Source organism: Canis lupus, chromosome 1, assembly GCF_003254725.2.
Source record: "Canis lupus dingo isolate Sandy chromosome 1, ASM325472v2, whole genome shotgun sequence".
Taxonomy (NCBI): Eukaryota; Metazoa; Chordata; class Mammalia; order Carnivora; family Canidae; genus Canis; species Canis lupus.
In genome coordinates this window covers 10,935,736-10,962,469 of record NC_064243.1, presented here as the reverse complement: position 1 = coordinate 10,962,469, position 26,734 = coordinate 10,935,736, and the positions used below count along the sequence as shown (strand labels likewise).

General features: G+C 32.0%; 1 protein-coding gene across 1 annotated transcript in view; it reads right to left on the bottom strand.

Annotated features, from left to right (window-relative positions):
• The window catches only part of CDH19 (cadherin 19), a 95,717-nt gene that overhangs the window by 52,652 nt on the left and 16,331 nt on the right, over positions 1–26,734 (bottom strand). Inside the window, 6 exon segments of the mRNA XM_025422063.3 lie at positions 128–292; positions 1,684–1,803; positions 15,595–15,858; positions 15,861–15,888; positions 19,134–19,237; positions 19,240–19,434. Of these exon segments, the coding sequence (XP_025277848.3) occupies positions 128–292; positions 1,684–1,803; positions 15,595–15,858; positions 15,861–15,888; positions 19,134–19,237; positions 19,240–19,327 (769 nt within the window). The 5' untranslated portion in view covers positions 19,328–19,434.

The following is a 26,734-nucleotide window of genomic DNA, read 5'->3' as shown; positions in this document are numbered from 1 at the left end:
TTGACAAATTTATTTTATACAATTCTAGTGCTGTTGTAGTGCTTTAGATGCAAAACCCTACTATCTGCATATATTTAACGTAAGTATAATTATGTTTTAATGAGAATTTAAGATGTTTTCTACTTACTTTCCTTAAATATAGGTTTATTGTCGTTAACATCAGAAAGTTTAATTAATACACTTGTCGTTCCAGACAGAGCTCCAGGCAGACCAATCATATCTTTGGCTTGAATAATTACCCAATACTCATCTTGCAGTTCTCTATCCATTTTAGAAGATATTCTTATAACTCCTTTAAAAATGTAATAAAACATAATTTATTATTTCATATTAATCATGGTATTCTCATAGTTAATTTCTTAAGAATTCAATCATACAATAATTCTTTTGACACATTTTAAGTCACTACAATATGCTAGACACTGTCTTGGAGAAAATAATAATAATATTAATTAACAATAATAATAACAACAATAAATGCCAACTCTGTCTAGAGTTTAAAGTAATCATCAGAATACTAAAAACACCAGTAAACCCTTAAGAAAATAACTATGTTAATATAATCTGCAGGTAGAAAAGAAGAATATCTTATTTTTACCTCAAATTATTTTCTGCTATCTTCCCTAACATAATATTCATGTGCTACAATTAGCTTCTCCCTTTTTTAAACTTCTCCCTTAAATTTGAAGAAAGTTAATTATAAGTAAATGTGTAAATTGCAAAACCAAATTTATGCAAAAAATATTGTGCACCTGTGATGTTAAAGTCTATTTTAAGTCATGATATATAAAGAAGGGTTTGTTTTTGACCAACAGTTATTCATAATCTACCAATAGAGATAAATATGTACACAGATTTTCAAACTCAAGATGGATCATAATAAATATCAACTTTCTACAAAACTAGTGAAAAAGTAATTAATTACCACTGAAAAAAATAAAACTAGGAGAAATTTAAGGTGGTGCATAGGACAGAGGATGTTGGCCTAAAAATTTGGGGAACACTAACACAAAGAAAGAGAATGGCCAGTCCTCAACTGTGTCTGGGAAAAGTGTTCATTAAAAGACTGTGAGATCTGTAAAATCACAAAAGGATAAATTGGACCATATTGTGATGGTATTTTAATTGTGGACTAAAGTGATTTACAAGTATAATCTGTTATATAAATCACTATAGAATACAGTGAATATATTAAACAGACACTGCTAATATCTCCCTATGTTTGACTCCAGAGAGAAATGGGTGTTGACTCCATAGAGAATTGGGTATCTCCTGTGGTTTTAGTTTAGTTTGCATTCTCCTGATTACTCCTGAGGTTAATCATTTTTATTAATCTTGTAGGCTTTTTGTATACCAAATTTTTGGCCAATTGTTTTAAATGTCTTTTAGTATGTTTTTAAATTGTTTTTTTCTTTTCCCAATTGATTTGTCATACTCTTTACATATGTTTTATATCATATAGACAGATTTTTTCTAGTGGTGTAGATTTGGAAAATTCAATCTCTGAAAGTTAGAAAAATCAGCTAAAGCCTAAAAGGATTTAAATGTTTAAAAGTACAGCCCATTTATTTTTTGAAACATCAGGTGTACTGTACAACATGTTTATATACAGATTAATTTTTGCTCCGACATTTGCCTATGTAGAATCCTGTTGAATGGCACTTTTTTTTCATTCAGAAATACCTGTTGTTGGTTCAATGGAGAAATATGGTTGGCCTTGTAGTAAACTGTACAGGAGACGAGCATTATTACCACTGGCGGGATCATCAGCATCAGTTGCTGTCACCTGGATGACTAATGTTCCTCAAGAAAATATAAATAGTAACAAGAAATTAAGACTATGATATTATTGAACAGCTTGGTATTATTGAACAACACAGTTCTATATAGCATTCTCTTTTAAGCAAGCAAGTGGATGATATGCAATGAAAGAGGAGCCCTCCTTGTTCAGATTTATAAAACGAATATTATCCTATATAAACAAGAGAATATAGCCTCATGCAAAATAGCCCTAATTCCTATAGGCAATGTAGAATTTTAAACATGTAGATCTATGCTGTAATGAAATGTAACTATTAAATGATCCATTATAATGTATAATTCAGGGTCTTTCAAAGGTGTTGGCATTAGCGGAAGAATCAAAAGAGAATTGGAAGCAGTTTACTTTAAAAATTATATTGTGACCTATAACTAAAAAAAAGTCACAGAATGTTGATAAAATATTAATAAAAATCATTGAAATGTGCTTGAATTAGTATCAAGTTGAGGATGGGCATAATTATCTTCCCTGTTTAATTCCCTTCAATAAAATACTGATTTACTTTGAAAAATTCTTTTTTTATTAAGTACAAAACAAAATCTACTAGATATGACCTAAAGTGTTCTCAATAACAATCAATAAAACATAAGGTATTTGTACATTTAAACTTCATTCTTAACCATATTTCTTTAAAAGCATTTAGCTTTTAAATCATCTTCATGTAAACGTGGAATAGCATTATAGATCTTGTTGGAAATCCGTATTTACTGAAACATCATGGTTCTGTGTCAATAAGGATGGCAACATGAACATCAGAGTCAAGTAGCCTATGTGATTTTCTTTACAACTAGCATCATTAATATTTTCAATACAATCTAACTTTATAAGCGGAGACACTCAAAAAGGAAGCCCTTCTTTTCCTGCGTAATAAAATTGTTAACTTTTACTGTGGCTCTCAAATGTATGTTCTATTTGTTTTTTTGTCTTAGTATTTTGTTAGTTACTTAACACTTGTATACTGTATAACCACTCAAGATGTATTCACCTTAGTTTCAAGTGTTTTACCATACATTCCTTCCATTTGTGATAACATGGATGGAGCCTAAGGGCATTATGCTAAACAGAGATAGACAAAGATATCACTTATATATGGAATCTAGAAAAGATGAGCCCGTAGAAACAGAGGGTAAACTGCTGGTTAACAGGGGCTGGAGGTAAGAGAATTCAGTCAATGTTGATCAAAGCCTAGAAACTTGCAGTTAGAAAATGAATAAGTTCTGGAGAGCTAATGCACAGTATGGCAATTATGGTCAACAATATCATATTGTATATTTCAAAGCTGCTAAGGGATTTGACCTTAAATACTTCCCCCTCCACAAAAGATATATGATGTGATGACAATGCTAGCTAATGCCAAGGTGGTAATTACATATTGTAATGTATAACACGATGTTATATGTAAATTATATCTCAATATAATAATAAATCAATAAAGAATCAACAAATAATAAATAGTATTTCTGTAGCAATTGTAGAGTCATTCTGAGGAAAGGATTCTTAGAGACCATCAATTCAATCAGTTTCTATTGGGCAAGAATTGTTCTTTTAACTACTCTCTTTGTACACATCCATTTACTTTTTGTATATTTCCTCTCTATGTCTCCATTTCACTTCTTTCTATAGGAGTGCATTTCTAGATTCCAGAACTACACTACCTGTATCTAGTTTCAGAAGCAATAGTAAAAATCATTATATGATTAGTTGTTGATCAAAAGAAATTCTTAGTATTAAGACTTTAGACCTCCTTACCTAGTACTATACAAATTAGTACCAGGAAGATCATGAAAATACACTGACTCACAGATCACCCTGCACTTCATTTATAGAAAAACAAGTTACAAAGTCGGGTTTTTTTTTTCCCATTTTTTTCAAGGATATTTTTAATTGATGCTTTATTTACTTCTAAGCAGAATATACCTCTTCAATGTTCTAACGTGTCACTCCCTTGCTCTCTACTAAATGGAAAACCTAATGTAATATATTAATGAGTCACATAAAATAATTTCTCTGAGTGTGTGGAAAATCCAAAAAGTCAAACTCTTAAGAAATTAAGTGGATAAAACAATATTATATTACAAATATTCACAATAAGTTTCTAATGTGAATTTGTTAAGTTAAATTTCTGGGAAATATTTATTATTTTCCCTTGTGAGATTTATGACTGTTTTAAATCGAAAGTAACCTATAGAATTGAGATAATTCTACAGTGTTTTAATGGCAGCCAATTGTTAATGGACATTCATTAACTGTTAGTGATTTACTCCTTATATTTGTGTGTGTATGTGTGTAAGAGAGAGCATTTACACATGTCTATCCAATTATAAAGTTACCATGAAAGAAATATAAAATAAATTAAGATGATAAAAATATGCAACAGAATTTTAAAAAATTACGTATAGTTTTGCTTTTAATTCTTACTTATGGTTTGTAAATTATTGGTTGTAAAACTCAGAACTTAGCAATGTTCACTTCTTATATCCCTCTAATTATCTGACTTTGTTTTATTTTATTTAGCTTTTTCTTGTTTTTTAATTGACATCACAATTCATTAAATATAGGTTAAGCAACTTTAAATCCTTTTAGATATTTTCTAAAGGCTTTTCTAAAACAAAAAATCAAAAGACATAAGTAAACCTACATATTTTCCTCTTCAGTAACTTAAATACTACACAAATCTTTAAGAAACAGTCAAGTAACATAAACTGTAACAATAAACATCAGAGTAGTCAAGAATTACAAAACCCTCTGATATGATTTGTTTTATGTTTTCCATTTATGTTTTCCTTGTCATTTGTGAAAAAAATAAAAATCCACCTGTACATTCACTTGCAGTTGGGAACTGGCTATATATTATACACAAAAGTGAAACAATCACTATAGGACCAATAATGTGTCCTTCAATGAAAAAAATAATTGTTCCACAGTCCCCTTCCCCCCTTATCCTATTACCAGTTAAATAGGTAAAGGGACACTTCATGGTTGAAAGAAACAAATGTTTGATTTCTACTCATTGTCATTCAAACATAAGTAACCCTTCCGTCATTTATCAGTAATCCCAGAGCTGCATTACTCATCTTTGAATCAAAATGAATGGCACAGGGAGGGTCTTTTCAAGCACCTTTCTAGGCTTACATAATCACTGTTTTTATGACATGATCTTTGTTTACTGTAAGAATCACTCTGAACAGTTTTATGGGAACTGTGGCTCCAGTCTCCTGGTCATCCCAGTCCCTAACAACACCCATCCATCATTATAAATTGAAGCTGATTCTAAAATATAGTGAATCTTATCCTACACAAGAACATAATTAATACAGGCTAAGGTCAAACATACTTATTGAAATATTTTAAAATGTTTATTTTCATAGGAGAAAGCATTTAGAATTTTTGATTACTAAAATTTAAGGATCTTTTAAACGTAGAAAATGAACAAATATAATTTGTAACATTAATGGCTTAAAAAAGAAGAATAAAAAATTGTCATTAGATATATAAAACACATCTGAAAATATTCCATTTCTACTTGCAGTGAAAACTCAGAAAATTAGGGGGGAAAAGGCAGCTTTCTAAATCTGATAAAGGGCATTTTTAAACTTTGACAGCAATCATATTTAATTGTGAAGAGTTAGAACTTTTCCTTCTGAAGTAGTTAAAAAGTAAGAAGTTTATTACCACTGCTAATTTTTAAAGCATTGTATTGTACTTCCTAGAAAATGCAGTGAGGCAATGCCATGTATACCAAAATGAATGATTAAAGATTATGATGATGATAGACCAATGATACATATGTAATGGATGGATGGGTAGGTAGGTAGGTAGGTAGGTACATAAATATTGAAAACACTTTTAAAATTACAATAATTATTCAAAGGCAACAGTGTTTTTGTCAGAAAATCAAGAAGAATATACCTATAAGTTTTACCAGATAATTAGATTAGCAAGGTCCTAAGAATAAAAAGATACACAAAAATCCATCGTTGTATATACCAGAAACATATATTTATAAATTATTTTAATTAAATGCATAATATATAACAAAATACCCAAGTATATCTAAACAAAAATTATTAAAGACTTCTACAAAGAAACCAAATAGAAATTAATGATCAAAATGGATAAAAATACTGGGTTTATGAATTAGAGGACTACATCAGCATATATCAACAAATAGATCCATGATATAAATGCTATCCTAATAAAATCCTAGCAAGTTGTATTACTGGATAAATTAAAAAGATGATTATGAAATATGTATGAAAATGCAAAGGACCACGTATGGCCAAGATAATTTTGATGAACAATATCTGAAGGACTTGCACTAACGAGATAGCAAGTTTATGACACAACCACAGCAATAGACAATATAGCATTAGTCCCTGTAACAACAAAAGATAAAACTGACTAGAGATTCAAAAACAAAATCATACATATATGGAGAGCTCGTTCTTGCAATGGTGGCACAGTTGGGCATTGGAGAGTCGTTTCAATAAAAGCTGCAGGGTCAAATGGATATCTCCATCCATCTACACATTCATCTATCAGTTATTTCTCTTTTGATGTAGAATTTGGCACATGCTTGACACCATTCACAAAAATTGGTAGAAAATAAATTGTAGATATAAATTTGAAAGATACACAATAAAAATATAACAGAATAATGAAAATTCCATAAAATAGGAATTTTTTTGTATAACATCAGGGAGAAAAGAAAACAAAAGCCAACATTTATCAGGATTGAGTGACTGATAACCTGATATTTGTCCAATATCCAAATCCCTGTTTTTGTTTATTAGACATACTCATTTGTCAGCCTAGATGGGTTGCTCTTACACTATTGAAATGGCATTTAGTAGAATATTACCTTTCATGGTGCATTCCTCAACCAATGTATGAAGCATTGTACATGCTTCACATATGAACCAGCCTGTTTAGCCTCTTCATTTGTTTCATCAACACCTTATTGTGCTCTCACTAAAGCTGACAAAGTTGGTTTAACTACATTAGTGGATCAGAAATTAAAGTTTCTTTAAACTATGCTACTAATAAAGTTATTTCTAAAGGACAAATGACATATATGTACATTAAAGAAAAATGCTTCATATAGATTATTTTAACATTAAATCTATCACCAGACAGATATTTTTCACATGTATTTGCATTATTTAATCAGCTTCTTAGTTTAATTCTGTTTTTATGAACAGTGCCCTGGTTTATCATTAGCCCTCTTTCAATTTTAATCATGCCTTAAAAGGAGACATTTTACTCAATGCCCATATGTCTCATACACTATTTCTCACACCCCATGGAACTAGATGTCCCCCAAGTTTATTCTGGCTTATTATAATGCATCTACTAATAATGTTTTAAAAAATAAAAAATCAGGGCCAACTGCTTTCCATACAAAATGCCAGAAAAGAAATAGGATTAAACATGGCTGTCCTGAGTAAAACTGGAGATCTTATCACTGTTAGTTCACAAAATCTTCCATATCTTCTTAGCTATAATCTGGATCTGGCCCCTCACAAGGAGAACAGGAGAAAACCAAAGAAAGAGGCAGTTTACTCTAGATTGGTAGATGGTAGCTGTATTGAGCAAGAGAACTGATTTTTGAGACTTGTTTTGGGTGGCTGTAAGATGACTAACTTTCAGGATCTGTCCACTAAGCCTTGAAAGTTATAGAGACCTTAATTAAGCTTCAGTCATATATACCATCCAAATAGCCTCAACACCACATTTCTATCTCAAGTCTGGGTGCTTGTGGCAGCTTCTGGGAGAGAAGAACACTAGTGGAATCCACATTCCAAGGACGGGAGGGGGGGTAGGATACGCCAGACCAGGACCCAAATCTTCTCCTTTCTTGTAATTGTATATGTATTCTATTCCAGGGATATTCTGCTTCAACAGGTTCAGTTGCAGCAGCACAATGGGATTCCAGTGAGGAGTGAATAGTTTCCATTCACCTAGAGGTGTGAAGTGATTCACTCATCCTGGTGGGACATCTCATTGCAAAGTCTAGTAAATAACTCATTTCCCAGGCATGATGGGGCTTGGTGTTCTCAGAAGCACAGAACAATAATTCAAGGTGCAGAATTGGGGCAGTTGATGATTTCCCTAAAATCCATACCTTTAGGGTACTGGCTGCCTCACCAGCATCCCCAGTCTGGCATATGGGGCAACAGACTCTACTGGTTGATCTTCCAAATCTATGAAACCCTGGGACAGTACTTTAGTCCACTGGGCCAAAGTGGTTTTACTTGTTAGTAATTTAATCTGCTGCTTTATATTTCATTTTTTTTCTTTTTACCAATCCTGCTTCTTATGCATTACCGAGGCAATGGAACCTCCATTTAAAATCAAATTCTTTAATCTGGCCTTGCATATCATGACCTTTGAAATGAGACCTTTGATCATGATCTACCCATATACAGTACTCAGTTTCTCGAAGACCCTAATAGTGGCAGCCTGGTTCACACAGTGACAAGGGGAAGCTGTTTCCACACAAAACTGGGCATGTTTAAAATTCTCACTGGGGGCCAATATAATCAATTTGCCAACCTGTCAACAATTGGAAACTCCATTGCGTGGCCACAGACTCCTTTGGCAGTTGCCTTGGGCATTGTTTAGAACACACATGACATGCTGTTACGGTATTGACCAAGTCACTGTCTTTCAAAGGCAATCTAGCATCCTTAGCAATAAGCCATCCTATCTGAAGTGTCCACTCTTTTTATTTGCTGTTATCTACTAAAAAGTCAGTTGCTAGGGTGCATACCCAAAATAGGGCATCAGCTTCTAAACTGTCTTTTGTTGACTGAAAGGTCCAAAAGTCAGCATGCATCTCTGAGTTGAGTCATTATAGCTTGATCAGAGATAGAAATGAAAAGAGAATATGTAATTAGACTCTTGCAATCTAAAGATCCTCTTAAATCAATTTGTATCTATCCAGTGAATGAACAAAAGTTTAACTACAAAAAATTATTCTCTTAGAATCATGCATAGTTTTTTTAAAGATTTTATATTTAAATAATGTTTACACACCCAATGTGAGGTGGAACTCCCAACCTAGAGATCAAGAGTGGCATGCTCTACTTACTGAAGCAGCCAGGAGCCCCTCAGAATCATGTCTTAATAAGAGAAATATCTCACTTTACTTGTTCCAATAATAAACATACAAATGTAATATTTAAGATAATAATCCTGGGTTCTATTATTACATTGATGGTTGATACTGTTTGCCTATATTACTGAGAGATTTACATAAATGCAAATTTAAAATCAGTTTTGTTTTTCTATATAGATTCTGAATTTTTAAAGCTATTTTTTGCAGAAGGACTTTATGAAACATTTAAGACAATATTTTACTTCACCCATTCTGTCTGTAATATTATATTGCAAAAGCTTATTATTAGGTAGGTAACATAAGATATAAACATACCAAATTCTTGAGAGGAAAATCATAGATTAGTAGTCTAGACTATGGGAACTGGAAACTGCAATTTGCCAGTATATGTCATTTGCTATGACTACAAGTTACAAAATTATAGTGAGATAATGGTATATTAATGTAAGATAAAATATTTATTACATGTAAGAAATTACATATAAATTCTACTTTCTGTGGCATTGTTAATAAGTGCTAAAACTTACAAAACTACATAAAATTTCTGAAGATCAAAAGCATTTTGACAGCATGAATAATGATTTCCCAAACATTAGACACAAACTCCCATCAAGAGTAAAACCTAATGTAAGAAGAGTGTAATTCCATCAATATTGATTTATATGGATTTTAATATTAACCACAAGTATACAGAGGACTGAATGATTCTCGCTTAAATGTTAGGTTTAATATTAGTAACAAAACTTTATTTAATGATATCTCATATTTCATACTGAATGCTTTATCTTCTTTCTAGTGATTATGGGTGGCATCCATAAATATGTAAAAGAGTGATAAATTTTGATATGCAGACTAATTTAGATATCGTGCAGGCAATAGAGAAGTCAGCAACCTGTGACAAGAACATTTTATATGTAAAGTTTCCATTCATTATAGAATACTAAATAAACACTGTATCTTAGTTTAATATATGTTTGAATGCCAAGATCTGAACTGCAGATTTCAAAATGATTCATTTATTTTAGTATGCAATTTTTTGTGTTAATTTCAGTGATAAAAATATTAAACAGGCTTTTCTTAGAATAAGATATAAATTTGTAATAGGAAAGCTATTTTTACATGCAGTTTTAGTGCAAGTACACTTTGGTTACTCTGAAGCAACTTTATTGAGAGAATGTTGAATTGTATAATGGTCAAGTTTAAAGAGGCTCAAATTAACTAATAGTATTTTGACCTAGGCTCTGAGTCCATGATTTTTCTGACATTAAAACAAATATATTAGGTAAATTGGTAAAATTATAATTTTCTGAGATCAAATTCATGATAAACATAAGGTTTTAATCCATGCATCTGCTCATTCTTTCACACTGGAAACTTATTTTATCAGTTTGAGGATCATTATTATTTATTTACAGGGATGGATTGGCGCATCCCTCATATATATATATAGAGAGAGAGAGACTAAAGACAAGCAGAGGCATAGGCAGTGGAAGCAGACTCCTTGTGGGGAGCCCGAGCCCGATGTTGAAGTCGATCCCAGGACCCCAGGATCATGACCTGAGCCAAAGGCAGATGCTCAACCACTGAGCCACCCAGGCGCCCCCCTCCTGTGTTTATATTTGAAATGCAATTACTTTACAACCTAGAACTTGCAACTGAAACTCAAGAAATATATTATATTTGCCCACTTGCCACCTTAAATGTGCAAAATATTCTTTTTGTTTTTACTGTCTACCATCTCCTGAAAATTAGGTCATTCTTATTATTCTTGTGTTACATTTTGACACCTCTACTTTTCATAATGTGAGAGAATTTAAGTCAAATAAATAGATTGTGTTTAAAACAGCAAACAGTATGTTCAGAGAGAATTCAGAGAGTTTAATCCATCCCAATCTCAGTCACATTCAAGTCACATGTCTAAAGAAATAAGTTTCATCGAATATAATTTTCAAATTTGATGTATTTTAAGGATTTTTATTTTTCAGAGAAATATCTGCTCATGTTTATGCTTATTATAATTTATGGATTCAAAAAGTGACATCTAAATTTGCTTGTGTTTTTCATAAATTGAATTCAATCTCCCTTTTTAATAATGGGTGATATGTTATTTAGTGTTATTTGGTTATGAAAGTGAATTTCTTTTTCTTCAAGCCTCTTTGAGATTGCATTGATATATAGCATTGTGTAAGTTTAAGGTGTACAATGTGATGGTTAATACACACAAACATATTAAAAATGATTATCACAATAAAGTTAACATCCATCATTTCACATAATTAGAATTTTACCTTCTTGTGGTAAGAACTGTTAAGTTCTATTGTCTTAGTAACTTTCCAATATGTAATACAGTAATGTTAAGGAAATCATACCAAATATTTTACCTCCAGACCTTCATCATCTTATGACTAAAATTCTGTTCCCTTTGACCAACATTTCCTCATTTCCCCACCTCTCAGTCCCAGGAAACCACCATTTTACTCTGTTTCTATGAGTTTAACTATTTTTTAGTCCACATATAACTAAAATTTTACAGTATTTGTCTTTATCTGTCTTACTTATTTCACTTAGCTTAATGCCTTCAAGGTATGCCCATGTTGTCATCAATGGCAATATTTCATCATGTTTGATTTGCTTTTGTTGAACCATCCTTGCATCCTGGAGCTAAATCCCACTTGATCATGGTATGTGATCTTTTTAATGTGCTGTTGAATTGGGCTTCTTAGAATTTTGGTGATCATTTTTGCATTTATGTTCACAAGAGATATTGACCTGTAGTTTTTTTTGTGGTGTCCTTATCTGGTTTTGGTATCAGGGCAATGCCCACCTTACAAAATGATTAGGAAAAGTTTTATCCTCTTCACATTTTTGAAAGAGTTTGAGAAGGATTAATATTAATTCTTTAAAATATTTAGTAGAACCTACCAGTGAAGCCAATTAGTCCTGGACTTTTGTTTGTTGGGATGTTTTCAGTTACTGTTTCAATCTTACTAGTAATCTGTCTGCTCTGATTTTCATGATTCATTCTCAGTAGGTTATATGTTTCTAGAAATTTAAATTTTCTAGAAGTTCTGCACTGGGAAATTTTAAAATTCAGGAATTACTATTCAGAGACTGCGTGCAACACTTCAGGTTACTCTGTGCCTCAACTCACACCCACAGACTCTCCCTGGATTTTATATCCACCAATATCCTCTGTTTATCTCTCATCCTTATCTATAGCTTCTCACCCATTCATGTACTCATTCTTTAACTCAATCATCACAAACTTCAGGCACTGTGTAACTCCTAGCCTATTCGATCTTATACTTTTTTGTGGAAAAGAGATAATTTTGTAATTCCAGACCAACAAGTGGAAAAACAATGCTTTATCCATTTGGATATTTGGTAGTTCTTGTTTTGAAAGTAATTGCATTTTTAATATAAATATACTCAGTAAAAGCCCACTGTTACTTGTAAATAAATATGTATTCAACAAGCAACAAGTAGTTCGTGCTTTTCTTGGTTTTCTCTTCTGATGACATCCTTAAATGGATATTCCTTTCAGTACTCTACCTAATTCTACATTCAAAGCACAGATTCAAATATAATAATTGGTAGTTGACTACAATATAATATAAAATATTTAAGACAACAGAGAATAAAATGTTCACATTTGTTGCTTTGTAAAGGATAAGATAGGTGGGTAGGGTATTTGGAAGCAAGATCAACACTGAAGACCTTACAAAATGGCAATGATATGGGAAGAGCATGAAAAGTTAACTATATATTCAGGTAAAACAATTCATATTATTCATTATATAAATATTGAGATTTAGGAAAACAGAAAAATCACATATAATATTGATTTCTTCAAAACAAAGTTTATAATTACAGGAATGCTTCATAGGGAAACCATCTACACCATAGTTTTCAGAGCAATGGGGTATTCCTCTATTTCTATATAAGATAACATTTCTAATAACAGCTGACTATTTTTCTGTTGGTCACTTCCGCCCATTGAAAGGAATAAAAAATGCTTGTTGATTTTAGTATGATTCCATACGTGGCCCAAAGCCGGAGGGCAGTCCTACAGGATGTACTTAATTACACAAGTTAACTAGGTTAATACATACATGAATCTTGAATTACAAAGCAAAGAGATCTGCGTTAGCCAAACACCAAATAGAACAAACCAATGTTTTGTGATCTTTGTTGAATCAACCCACAGTCCTGTGACTATACTCAATGCCATGATGCAAAAACTGTACCGCACATACTGCAATTCCTTTGTGGTTCAACTCTCCAACTATAAAAAATGGCTATTTTTCCCTTTTCTCTATCTAAAAATCTACCCCTTTTGCTCTCAATTATTACCTTTGTCTCATACCTAATGGATAGAAACACTTATTAACTGGTTATTATCAACCAAAGTGTTAACCTACCCAAATCTGTCTTCTCTACTATTGCTCTAGATTCCATGGGTCTTTCCCTTCTCAAAAATAGTTAGAGCTCTCTTATTTTGCTTTGAAAACAGTTTTCTTTTGGATCATTCCCTATAGTATATAACTGTGCTTTTAAACTTCTCATATTTTTAAATGATTAATGATAACAAAAAATCCTCTTTCTTTATCTCTCTCTACCCACATCTCTATGTTCTCCCTGTAGTATAACATCTTTTGAAATTGGCTAAATTCATTGTAACCTCCTCTTTTCCATCCATTCTTGCAACAGAATGAGCTCCAAAATATTGCAATTGCATAAATTCAAGTGAATGACTCTTACCAAAATCACTAGGAGCCTTCAGCTTGACAAAGCAAAAGCCACCACATTTTCTTGATTTTATTTAACCTCACAGCAGTATTCCATATGGTTGCAGGATGTCTTCCTTTGAAACATTTCTTCTCATGTCTTTCTTTTTCCCACATCACTGGCCAAGGTCAATCATCCTAATTTACCAGTCAATCCCCTTTTGCTTAACAGTTAACTCATCCTGCATGCTTTTTTTCTGCTTACATTCATTGCCATGTCTATATGGGAATCTCATATATTGCTATGCCTACATGTTTGCTATAGGACAATAACTCCCATATTAATATATGCAATCTTCCTGATACTGTATGGGAATATTTTCCTAGAACATAACATGACTGGACTCTTTGTAATCAACTTCAAATCAAATATCATCTCCTAAAATGTCTCCACTTCCTCCAGTCAGTTAATCATCATCATACCTCACCCATAATTAACTTTTATACATATAGTATCAAATATCAACTTATTTAAAATAGTTACTGTTTGTGTGATTTAACTAAAATATAAGTTTCGTACTAGCAATTATTTCCAAAGTTACAATTCAAAAATTTTTCTAGTAAATGTTAGGTCCATGTTGTATGCTGTCTAAGAGGAAGAAGAGTAGCATGAGGAAGTGAATGAGGAGGAGGGGGATGGAGTAGAAATAAGAAATATTTCATTGCCTAGTTACCAAATAGAACAATATTAACGTGTCATTTACATCTAATGATAATTGGTCCTGATATATATTCACAGCTGAATTTGTTTATGCCGCAAAGATCTATATTCTGAACCCATGTAGAAAGATGTCTTTAAATTGCTTCTTGAAATGTTAATAAGAATCAGAAAAATATACAATACAATATACATTTTTAGATTTGGTGGCTAATAAATCAAATGTTTAGGTAAAGCAATTTTAAAGCATGCTAGCATAATTAAAAATGACCATTACTGAATAGAATTTATCACACTTAAGTAATTTTATGAAGTTAATTTTATTATATATTGTACTATCAAAATTTTCTGGCTCAATGATTGGACAAATTTTGCATAGCTACACCATAATTTCCTGTCTACTAGAAACACATTTTTTTTTATTTTCAGTGCTTTCAGTTCTTATGTCATATGGAAAGCACTTGTTTCTATATGCATTATATTTAAAATATCTATAAAAATAACATTGGAATTGAAAGGAACTTTGAAAGTAAATACAGTTGCACAGAGGTGTTCAACCACTTTGTTTTTAGTCTATATTCCATGATTTTGATGCATATAGTATTTGTGTCTTACAAATTGGCTTCTACTACTTGCACCTACATATTTTTCAGGTTGACCTTATGTGCCTTTTTTTAAGATGCAAAATTATATCTTGTTTTGGAAAATAAATTTTTGAAATGGAGAAACTAATAAATGACTAAGTGAAAGAATTTTATAAATCACTAAAACATACATGTTTAACGCTTTTTTTAAGATTATTTATTTATTTATTCAGGAGAGACACAGAGAGAGAGGCAGAGACCCAGGCAGAGGGAGGAGCAGGCTCCATGCAGGGAGCTGGACTTGGGACTCAATCCTGGGTCTCCAGGATCACACCCTGGGGTGCAGGCGGCACTAAACCGCTGTGCCACCAGGGCTGCCCTGTTTAATGCTTTTTTATTGCCTTGAAGACATGTATTTTGAGAAGACAAATAATGTATTAATATATAGTACCATCGTTTATAAAATTTAAATGATAGTCTGATTTTTAAATTATTTTACTTAACACGTTTGTAGAAGGAAGTACAAGTGGTGAATAATTAAATAATTCACTTCCAAAACATAAGCTCAAAATTCTAAATCTGTTGTCATTGTTAATATATCTTTGATGTAAATTAATATGCAATACCTTCTGGAGACATCTCTGGTACAATGGCCTCATAAGGTTCATCTAGGAATTTTGGTTCATTGTCATTGATATCCGAAACTCTGATGACAAACTCAGACTCAGGTTCCACAGCCCTTCCAGTAGTGCTGTCTATTACCTGGGCTCTTAGAGTGTAGAGGGATCGTTCCTCTCTATCAAGCTTCTGGATGGCATATATGTCACCTGTTCTCTCATCAATGACAAAAATACTTCCAGCTCCAGCTCCCAAAAGCTTGTACTGGAAGAGTTGTTTCCATTGTCTAGATCAGATCTTAGCTGCAAGTACAAAGAGGGATAATTTAGTTTCCAGACATGTTAAATGGACAAATCAATTTTAACGATTTTATTTTCATGTCTTTTAATTTTTCCCCAAGTTAATAACTCCATATAATTCCCACAGTATATTAAATCAGGTAAAATATTAATTTTAAGATTAAATTTTATCATCAGGCATATGAGTCTGAAATTTCAATGTAAATCATTATACAAATTTATTACTGTAAATAGATTATTCTAATTAGACACTACAATAATTGAAAAACAAAGTACCTTACATAAATTATGCACGACAAAGTTGTTTCATGTTTATTCTTAGTCACTGAAACCATACTCTCAAATATTTGTATTAGATTGGGACCTAGAGACAGATAGGATAAATTTAAACAATGATGTTCTGTCTCTAGGCTAAAAACACATAGGAAATATGAAAATATTACCAAGAAAATAGGGAGCATGTTGAGAAGATAAGAAGAGCCTCAGTCATCCATGTTAGCATTTATAAGATGCCATAAAATCTACAAGTTGCTTTATATGTGATTTTCCAATTAATCCATATTACATCATGAGAAATATATTATTGATATAATTATTTATACAGAGAGAGACTGAAATTTTTTAAAACTTTCACAGAGTCATGATATTTGCATAGGTTTATGGTTTGGACAACAGAGGCCCTAACCCCAGAGTCTCTACTGCTCTGAGTTTTGCCAAATTAGATCTCTTTCTTTCCAACATATTCTATTCAATTCTCAAATATATCTTTTCTTCTTGTGCCCTATTTTTATTTTTTACTATTTTTTTAAAAGCAAAGCAAATTTGTTCATTCATAGTGTTAATGGAATTTTGAATATTATATATAAAAACAAGGGTTATTATGATACAGGTAGCATTGGTTGGCTGGTTTTTCAAATCTAAATTGGTTTTCCATAAAGAGAAGTATGCCATAATCCTCTAATTCTTGTGAATACACAATTTTCTTGATTCATAATTTATGAATATGTCCTTCTTCAAAGTAAGAGCTTCTCTGAAAATTTACAAAGGTAATCAAAGACCTACAGTCTTAAATAAATTCATAACTTTTTTGATAGCTCAAGGTACAACAGACCAATTAATACATTTCTATGTGATTGGATAGAACATTTGAAGACATCTAAAACAACTTATTTTAATAATATGTTGAATAAAACTGCTATTCATTGAAAGAAACAGATTGGGAATAATAATAAAGAGATAATAAAAGAGCTATAGCTCTTTTAATTTGATAATTCTTCATTACTCATAATAAAAAAAAGAAATTTCTACAAATTTCTAATAATATATTAAGGGAAACAAATGTCCCTTCCAATAAGTATATCAAACGAAAGTCAAGTTATGGCTTATGTTTTTCAAATATATTTTGATTATGGTATAAAAATTTCATTCAATATTAGAATGATGATAAATCAAGTTTAGTAATGAATAAATGTATTCCAAGTATATGCACAGTATAATGTTCATAGATCAGTGAACTTAATCTTTTTAGGACTCAGATTTAAGGCAATATATATATATGTGTGTATATATACATATATACATTAACTTACTTTTTAAACACGAGCCACTTAATGTCACAAAACACATAAGTTAAACACATTTTAATTTCACAAATTCTGTATTAATGATATTTTCTATATTTCTATTCAAAAATATTTTTTTCAACTAGGCAATTAACTATTGATTTGGCAAGTCAATATGCCTTTTTTTTTTTTAACTGTGCTTTGCAAACTTAATCTCTGTTAACATATAGTTCAAAAAGAAAGTCATCTTGGACACATGAGCTACATTTTTATTTTTACCACTTCTTTAATTACAACACCTAAATATTCATTATTACTCTCTTTTAAACCAGCTATCTGTATGTTATTTAAGACTGATGACATTGTTTCAGGGGAAACCATCTGTTAGGATATTTTCCTAAGTATTTTTACAGAATGAAAGAAATAGGCAAAACCAATCACTCTGTGAAAGGAAGAAAACAGGAGATGTGCCCGGAGCACAAAAACAAAAACTGGAAAATGTGACAGTCAGCCAGGGAGGTAGTCTCTGCTCTGATTGTATTGATGCACTTTCCTGGAGAGCCTTATTCACTAGAAGCCACCAGGCTCTGTTAGTCTGTCACCCCGCTCATTGATGGGAGAGCAGATGGTGCTCTGTGGAGTTCACGGTAAATGTGGCTACAGAGACTCAGTTCACTAGCAGACACTTAACTATGGACCTCATTTGTGCCACCCTGCCTCTGATTTACCTGCAGTCATCTTAGAGAATAAAAAGATGAGAAATATGACTCATAGCAGGCACATATACATATACAAAGGTTTGAAATCTGTTTGCCTAAGATCCTCATCTAAGCCTTCAGTGGAACATACATGTGTACATTTGCTGGATGGGATAGATGAACTCCTTTGGAATGTGGACATCACACTAACACGGTGGCTTTCCTGAAAGGGCTAGGAAATGGGAGTTAATGAATTTTGAGTGCTTCACCCTTTGGGCCCAATTAAATTTTAGTGCCAGTTAATTAGCGGTTAAACTTATTTCAGATCATTCATCTAGAGAAAGATCCTCACAGAAAAGGACATGGAATTGTAATTACCTCTGTTTAAGGAAAATTGAATAATAATAAAAACCAAAAACATAAATAGGAGATTCTCTATCTCACTAAGGAAATTTAAAATATGTATTTAAAAAACATATATATATATTCTTACAAGAAAGTAAAGATAATTATTCTTTATACTTCATAATCAAATGAAGTGTGTAGGCTCTTGAAGCTACTTAGCTGTAAAGGATTTGGTATTAATCTGCTTCATGAAAAATTAATGATGGGTAAATCAACACCTACTGAGCATAATAGAAAATCAGGCTAAATACTGTTGGTAAATGTTATTATTCTCAGTGTGGTTGCTTTGATCCATTACCAAAAATAACACCATCAAATTTCCAGATGCTGATAAATACAGGGCTGTATTTCCATGTGAGAGACAAAGGTGAAATTTGAAAATCAGAGCTTTTCTTCTTCCTCACATTTTGCAAATATTTTACATGCTTGAAAATCTGAAACAATTAATTAAGCCCATGTCTGAAGCTTTCTAAGGGTTCCCCTGAGGAAATGTAGAATTCATCCAATGCCCTAAAACTTCCTCAACCCATTCATTTAGAGTTATATAATGTTATTTCCTGTAACACCTTCATAAAATCAGTACCTGACCAATGTGATAATCAGTCTTATTCATTTCCTCTGGTACAAAAAACTGGTTCCACATCCAACCACGCTTCACTCTTAAATGAGAACCCGCTTGGTGCTTAACTTCTCTGTTTTAGAGCTTTCTGACGCTGTAAAGCAAGGCCATATGAGAGGAATTCCCAACATTAAAGGTAGCAGGAAGCAATAATTCATTCTGCTTTTTTTTATTCCAACTGGTATTCTTCAGAGGAAAAAGTAGTTGCAAACAAAAATTGTATGTTTCTTTGAATCTTTTTAAGTCTTAGGTATCTTTCATAGTCCTAAAGAACAGGAAACAAAACAAAATTTTACATTTAAAAATAACATTTTCTTACATAATTGCCAAAGAAGGGGTACAACTTTTGCAATCATAAAAAAGGAATATACATTTATCCTCCAATTAAGCTAGTTGTATTTTGTAGCTCAGCAATAATTTGAATTGTATAATTGGAAACTTCTAGTCAAGTCTTGTCCATTTTAAGCTGTAGCCATAAATCTGCCTGAAGGTTGAAAAGTTGGTCTGGCAATCTCCTTGATTGATAGCTGACACTGAGATAGATTTTTCTTTTCCTTTAATTTAACCTGCTTACTTCTTCCATTCTATCGCTGTAAAACTCAATAGTCAGTCCAAAGGAAAAAATGTGACCTTTCTCCTTTTTTAAATAGCAATAAATTTCCTAATCCAATTTCCCAATTTATATTATTTTTATCTAGTATTAAATAGACAAAATGACAATTCAGTTTGAAACCTGGGGGATTTATAATCAGTTATACTGATGTTATAAAACACACTGTGAATAGAAAGCCCATGTAAGATATTTACCATTTTATATTATGAAACATATGAATAGAAATGCTTTTCATCTAACAAAGAGATGATACTATTTTTAGGAAATAAATGCAAAATATAGTGCCTGGGAAAAAATGGCTGATCATTTATAATATATAAGATGGAGATAAAAGATATCTTCTATTATTGAAATCTTAAAAGAGAAACTTCAACCGCTGAATTTTACATGTAAAACTTTCCATTTATCTGATATTGATCATACCAACTCTCTTTGAAATGATCGGTAATTCTCCCCCTTATAGGAAATTGAATAGCTTTGCATTTAACACACTGACTTAGCACTTCCATATAATCAAATTGGATTTGTTTGTTTGGGACTTATGAAGAAAAATAATTTTGTCAGATCTACGATGTAGTTTAATACTACATAATCGACAGAAAAGCCAGATCCCTGTTACTGTTAGTTTTCTCTACAATCTCACGTTGAATCTTCTCCACGTATTTTTGAACAACCTCCAAGAGATATTTTAGGTCTTTGACTCTTGTTAGAAAGAGTCATTAAAAATACCTAAATAAGAAAGGACACATTGTCATAAATCAGGATTCCATGGTGTCTCTGAGTTCCTTCAAGGAAGACCATGAGGAAATTCAACTGAGGTGAAAATTGAAGATGAATCTCATCTTTATGTTGAGAGTTTGAAATTCAAATAATGTCTGTTGCTTAGAAATTGCTAAAATATACCTTTGATAGTAAATATTGAAAATATTCAAAATAAGTTCAGTTTTCTAAGGAGAAAGCTATTTTGTATAAATATGTAAAACTCAAAAAAATAAACATGTAAAACTCTCACTAACAGTAGTATAAAGTATAATTATAATGTTGGGTAATGCATTTGTGTCATTTTCTATTATGATATTTTCATTCATCTAGAAAAGAAGTGAGGAGTTTTAGGGAAGATATTGCTCTAGATTAAAAGATATTTTAAACATACAAGAACAAGTGTAAAATCAGAACATTGTCTAGAACTTAATTTGTACAAATTTATTTTTATATTTATATTTTTTCATGAATTTGTAAAGTTCCAATATGGTGATTCAGTATCTTGAGATGATAGAAAATATTATGGATTTTGTTAGTTACAGAAGTTTCTTTGTGGTTATATAAGTTACATACCCTACTTTTGGTCATGTATACTGAAGCATGTTGGTATTGGAAATAACATGACATCTAGAATTTTTTTAAAAACATTTCAGAAACAGTAGGAACCATGAGGCAAAGGCTTGATAATTAATTTTTGAAATTGGGTCATGAGCACTTGCATAGCTATTATTTTATTCTTCCCCTGTGTTTAAAATTTATAAATTTTAAATTTATAAATTATAACAAAAATAGCAATTTATTCTGTATTTTTCAAATCACCATGGTGGACAAAAATAATTAAATAGTTTAATATCAACTATTGATGAGAACACACAAAAAAACAGAACCCCTATACAATGCTGATGAAATTGAAAATTTGAACAATCATTTTGAGGAATAGTTTTGCCAAATCTACTAAATTTAAAAATTAGTTGAATCTATAAACTAACAGCTAATTTTTTACTGCTTTATACCTAGAGAAAGTTTCACATTTGTCCCCGTGAGGCAAATATAAATTCGGTAATTTGAAAACTATATATGGAAAAATAAAGTTCAAATCAGAGTACTATAGGATACCAATTATAAAATGTCTCAAAACTATAAGATGGTGCCATATAAAACTTTTGTCATCATAGATTCTGTAAAGTAAGTCTAGGAAAAGAAAAATGATATACAAAATTTATTATGGTAATTACCATGTTAGTAGGGAGAGAAAATGGCTTAAAGATTGAAGTTTGGAAATATCTGTCACATTTTTCTCCCTCTAAACAATCTCAAGTAAATATGCCAGATAATAACACTCATTAAATCCTAGTGATTTTTCTACCATATGTTAGATTTTTTTTCAGAATAAGCATATAACTGAAATATTTTACAATTAAATTTAAAATTAAAAGTTAAACTATCATTATTTTACAATCCTAAATCATTACAAAGCAGATAGGAGTATCCTTTTATTTGAATACACAAACAAAAATGGTAGAAGTAGGTATGTCTAAATTCTGAAATATTATGGCTTTGTTTATACTCTTCTAGATGCCAAATTGTCTATAATGGTCATACATTTCAGGGGAAGGGAAAAAATGTTTCAAATAATGGTCCACTTCTGATTGAAGAGTGTTGACAGCTGTCAGCAGTGCCAGACTGAGAAATATTCAGGCAGAGTCTGAGCTAATAAGGAAAAATGCTATCAATTAGTCTAAAAAGGGCCCTAGAAAAAAAAAAGCAATGGCATTTCCACCCTGCATCTGCAATCCTGGTTATGTTTTCCAGTTAGATGAATTGAATGTATGGATATAAGCATGCAAAATATTTCAATATGGAAAAAATGCTAACAGTGTGTCTCATGTTAATTTGTTTAGATTTAACCTCATTGCCAATAACTAGCCATATTTAAAAATATTAAATAAAATATAGAGTGAACTATATTTAATTGCATAATTGCATATACTTAACATACAAAAATTAAGTGACATTTCTATTAACACAAAATTACAAAATAATATTTGAATAACACTATTATAAAATGCATCAAGGGATCCCTGGGTGGTGCAGCGGTTTGGCGCCTGCCTTTGGCCCAGGGCGCGATCCTGGAGACCTAGGATCGAATCCCACGTCGGGCTCCCGGTGCATGGAGCCTGCTTCTCCCTCTGCTTATGTCTCTGCCTCTCTCTCTCTCTGTGTGACTATCATAAATAAATAAAAATTTAAAAAAATGCATCAAGATATTATATCCAAATAGGATTATATAATTTTAATATTAGAAAATGTATTGTCTGTAATGTATTACCTTCACATATGAAGAAATTTATATTGAGGCATATTAAGTGATCTGTCTAGTAACAAATAGATATTTACCAGTAGAAGTAAGACTGGAAATACAGACTTAAGGGCATGGAATATATGCTGTGTTTTACTGAATGGAAGAAAGAAAACATGTAGATATCTAACTACATGCATGATATCTGTCACTGATAGTTCACCTTATTTAGATGGATTAAATACATAGAAATTGCACTTTAATGTCTGAACCAGTCTTGAAAGTAGACATAATAAAATGTTTTCTATTATCTCCTTTTAGAACATTTTCTTCCCTTGTTCTAAAGATTCTTGAGGTCAAATACAGGGAAGAAAAAGTCAGAATGGTGGATTTGGTGTCTGTATGGAGGAAGATAAAAGTTGAAGCTAGGAAAACATGGATGGGATAAATATAGAAACTTAATCCTATTTGTGATCTTTTTAAAAATCAAGTGAAACTTGGCATCCTCATAGAGTGACACCATACATAAAGGCTTTTAAATGGCTTTCTCAGAATCGCTAATAGGAAATATAGAAAGAAATGTGCGTGGATATAGCTTGCATACATAAGTGAGAAGAAACAATATTTCTGGACTAAAATTTGTAATAAACCATGTGCCAACTCGTTCTCTGTAGACATAGAATGCAAAACAATCTTTCTCTATCCCATTTATAAACTCTCGTTAAACATATATTTTACATATTTACTGGCACAAATGATAGCATTGTGCTACCACTAAAGCAATATAAAGTCAGAATCCCTGTGTAAAAGCCTCTCAAGTCCCCTCTGGCATTACAGCCTTCCCTACTCACTGTGAGAGGTCCTAAGATGTGGAGTAAAAAGTGCCATTTCATCCCTGAGCTGGCTAGTGTGAACTCTGTTCTCAGCGGTGGAGAGGACTGTGGATTAATAAGCACTGTATTCAGTGCTAAGCATTGACAAAATTGAGCCTGAATGTGAAAATATTCCCGAATGAGAAGAGACAGGTTCCAGCTGATGAAACACCCACTGGCAAAATATCACTTTAAAAAATCTGGTATCCCACTATTTTCCGCCTTCCACAAGTTACCAAAACACGATTTCTCATTATTTCAAGGCTAAATCACTACCTGCTTCTGCACTGAAGATTTGCCTAAAATGCTGTTTGGATAGTATCCTTCATTATACGTTGCCAATGCAATTAATCTGTATAGGAGTTAATTATATCTTTGCCACTTTAGTAATGATGATTTTAATTTGGCCATTGCATGTCCACACACTATTTCTTACCTTATTTTTCCTGTGTGATTGCAGTCAAACCTGTAAAATATTTTCTTTAGCAAAATCTTTTGCTCTTAATGTTCTTGTAAAAATAAATAACATAGAAAAAGAAAGCAAAAAAAAAAAAAAGAAGAAAAGAAAGCAATAATTTATTTCTAATATCTAAAGTATTCTAACATCACTTCATCATTCCAGGAGGTAAATCCAGATATATTTATCCACGCTTTTAGTTTCACTGTATAACTTAAACACGCCAGGAATTCCCTGAACACTTTAAAACTATTCGTTTGGAGAGACACAGAAAACTGGTCTTACAATTAACAAAGAAACAAGTGAATAAAAACAAATTTCAAAATTCGTATTAACATAATGTTACTCAGCCATTAAGTGTGGTGTTGTAAAGGCACTTAATGTTATAGGAATACGGTTGTAACACTTTGTTAGGTGAAAGAAATAAATACAAAGAAAATGATTCTACTAATTTAGAAAAAAACAAAAAGTTGACAAATGCAGAGAAGGCCTGAAAGAGGATGCCCTCAAATGCAGATACCTGCATCGAGAAATTCTAAATGAATTAAAATTTTCCTCATCTAAATTACATGTTTTAATATTTAATACATGTCTACACATAATTATATAAAAATTATCAAACTATTTTATGAAAGCAAAGTTTATTTAGTACCATAGTGAAGATCAAGAGATCACTACTAACTACCTCTCTGGGGTTACCCTCCCAAATTTGTTGAGATGAAATGTTCCATAGGCAGCTTGGTGGAGTGAGGGGTCACGGAAGAACTGCCACCCCCTAGCTGTATGATCTAACAAAAGGTTTGACCTCTGGGTACCTACTCATTTCATTTGAAAAATGAGGTCAGCATTGGTGCCTATCCCATGGAATTATCTTATTAAATGAGTTAATGTGCCTAGATACTGTCTGACACACATTAAGTGTTAAGTAAGTGTTTTGAACTACGCAAAAATAGCTACCTATAAGTGCAGGGGGGAGATCTAATGACTTATTTCTGAACTTTAAATATTCAGCTACTGTTATTTCTTCAAACAACAGACATATTAAAAAAGACTTTATAAATAACTACTACAAATAGTGTAGGATACATGTCCCCTAATGCATGTGTTCCACACGTATTTTCAAATGATTTAAATGTCATTTTTTCTAGCATGACTATGTGACTATGACAAATAAACATTGTCATGCTTGAAATAATATGTGATATTGCATGGACATATATAGGCTGAAAATGATCCCAGTGTGACTCAGAACAATTATGCTTTCAAAGAAGACTAATTATGACTTAAGGGATGAAAAATATTATAATCTATGCACTTATACAGTTTGTAACTGAATCTAATTATGAATTGTCTTTTCTATGACCTCCTCTTGGTTACATAAAGATAATTATTCCATCTGTGAAAACTTATAAAAATATAATATATTCTGGAAGGCTTTGGAAAGCTAAAACTAAGCTCAACTAAGGAGCTTCTCACAGAGAAAAACAGATGGCAATTAATATAACGTCTCCATCTTTAGAAAACTGTGAGTGGCTTGGTCAAAATGATGTATCAAAAGACTAATAATTTGCAATGGTCGGGAAGTTCTAAAGCTTGGGGAATAAAGGAAAACTCTCAAAATTATGGTTTCTAAAATGCTACTTAAAAGTAAGGTAAAACATTTCTCTTTGTCAATATATTTTTTATATTTTTAAGTATTTTAAGAATTCTAGTTAGTTAACATATACTGTAGTATTGACTTCAGGAGTAGAATTTAGTGATTCATCGCTTACATATAACACTTAGTGCACATCCCAACAACTGCCCTCCTAAATGCCCATTCCCCATCTAGCCCATGCACCACCTACCTCTCCTCCAGCAATCCTCAGTTTGTTCTTTACTCAAACAAGCACATCTAACTTCTGATATCAAGATCCAAATGTGTGAAGCAAGCAAATTTTATAAAACTTCAGTGTGAAACAAATAGTAAAATGCAGCTCTTGGAGCTGTGAGTGGTTAAATTATTACAGGGGAAGTATTTAGGGATTCTTTTCTCTCTTAATTCAAGGAGTTATATATTTCTAAAAGGAAAAAAAGTGGAGGTTTTGAAATGTCTCTTAAAAGTCCTCTTTTATCCCATAAGTCCCTTTATAATTACTGTTAGAGCAGTGGCATGGGTGGGTTGGTGACAGGTTACAGACTAACCTCAAAGTCTAATTTTTTTATGTTATAGACACTGCCTCAAAGGGTACTGTATATTTGTGTAAATCCATTTAAAACCTTGTGGGATCCCTGGGTGGTGCAGCGGTTTAGCGCCTGCCTTTGGCCCAGGGCGCAATCCTGGAGACCCGGGATCGAGTCCCACGTCGGGCTCCCGGTGCATGGGGCCTGCTTCTCCCTCTGCCTATGTCTCTGCCTCTCTCTCTCTCTCTGTGTGTGTGACTATCATAAGTAAATAAAAATTTTAAAAAAATCTTTAAAAAAAAAAAAAAACCTTGTCTACCTACTTAACAAAAGCAAGTATATTAATGCTGGAAAATGACAGGTCGTTGAACTGCTTCAGTTGAAATATCTTGGGAAATA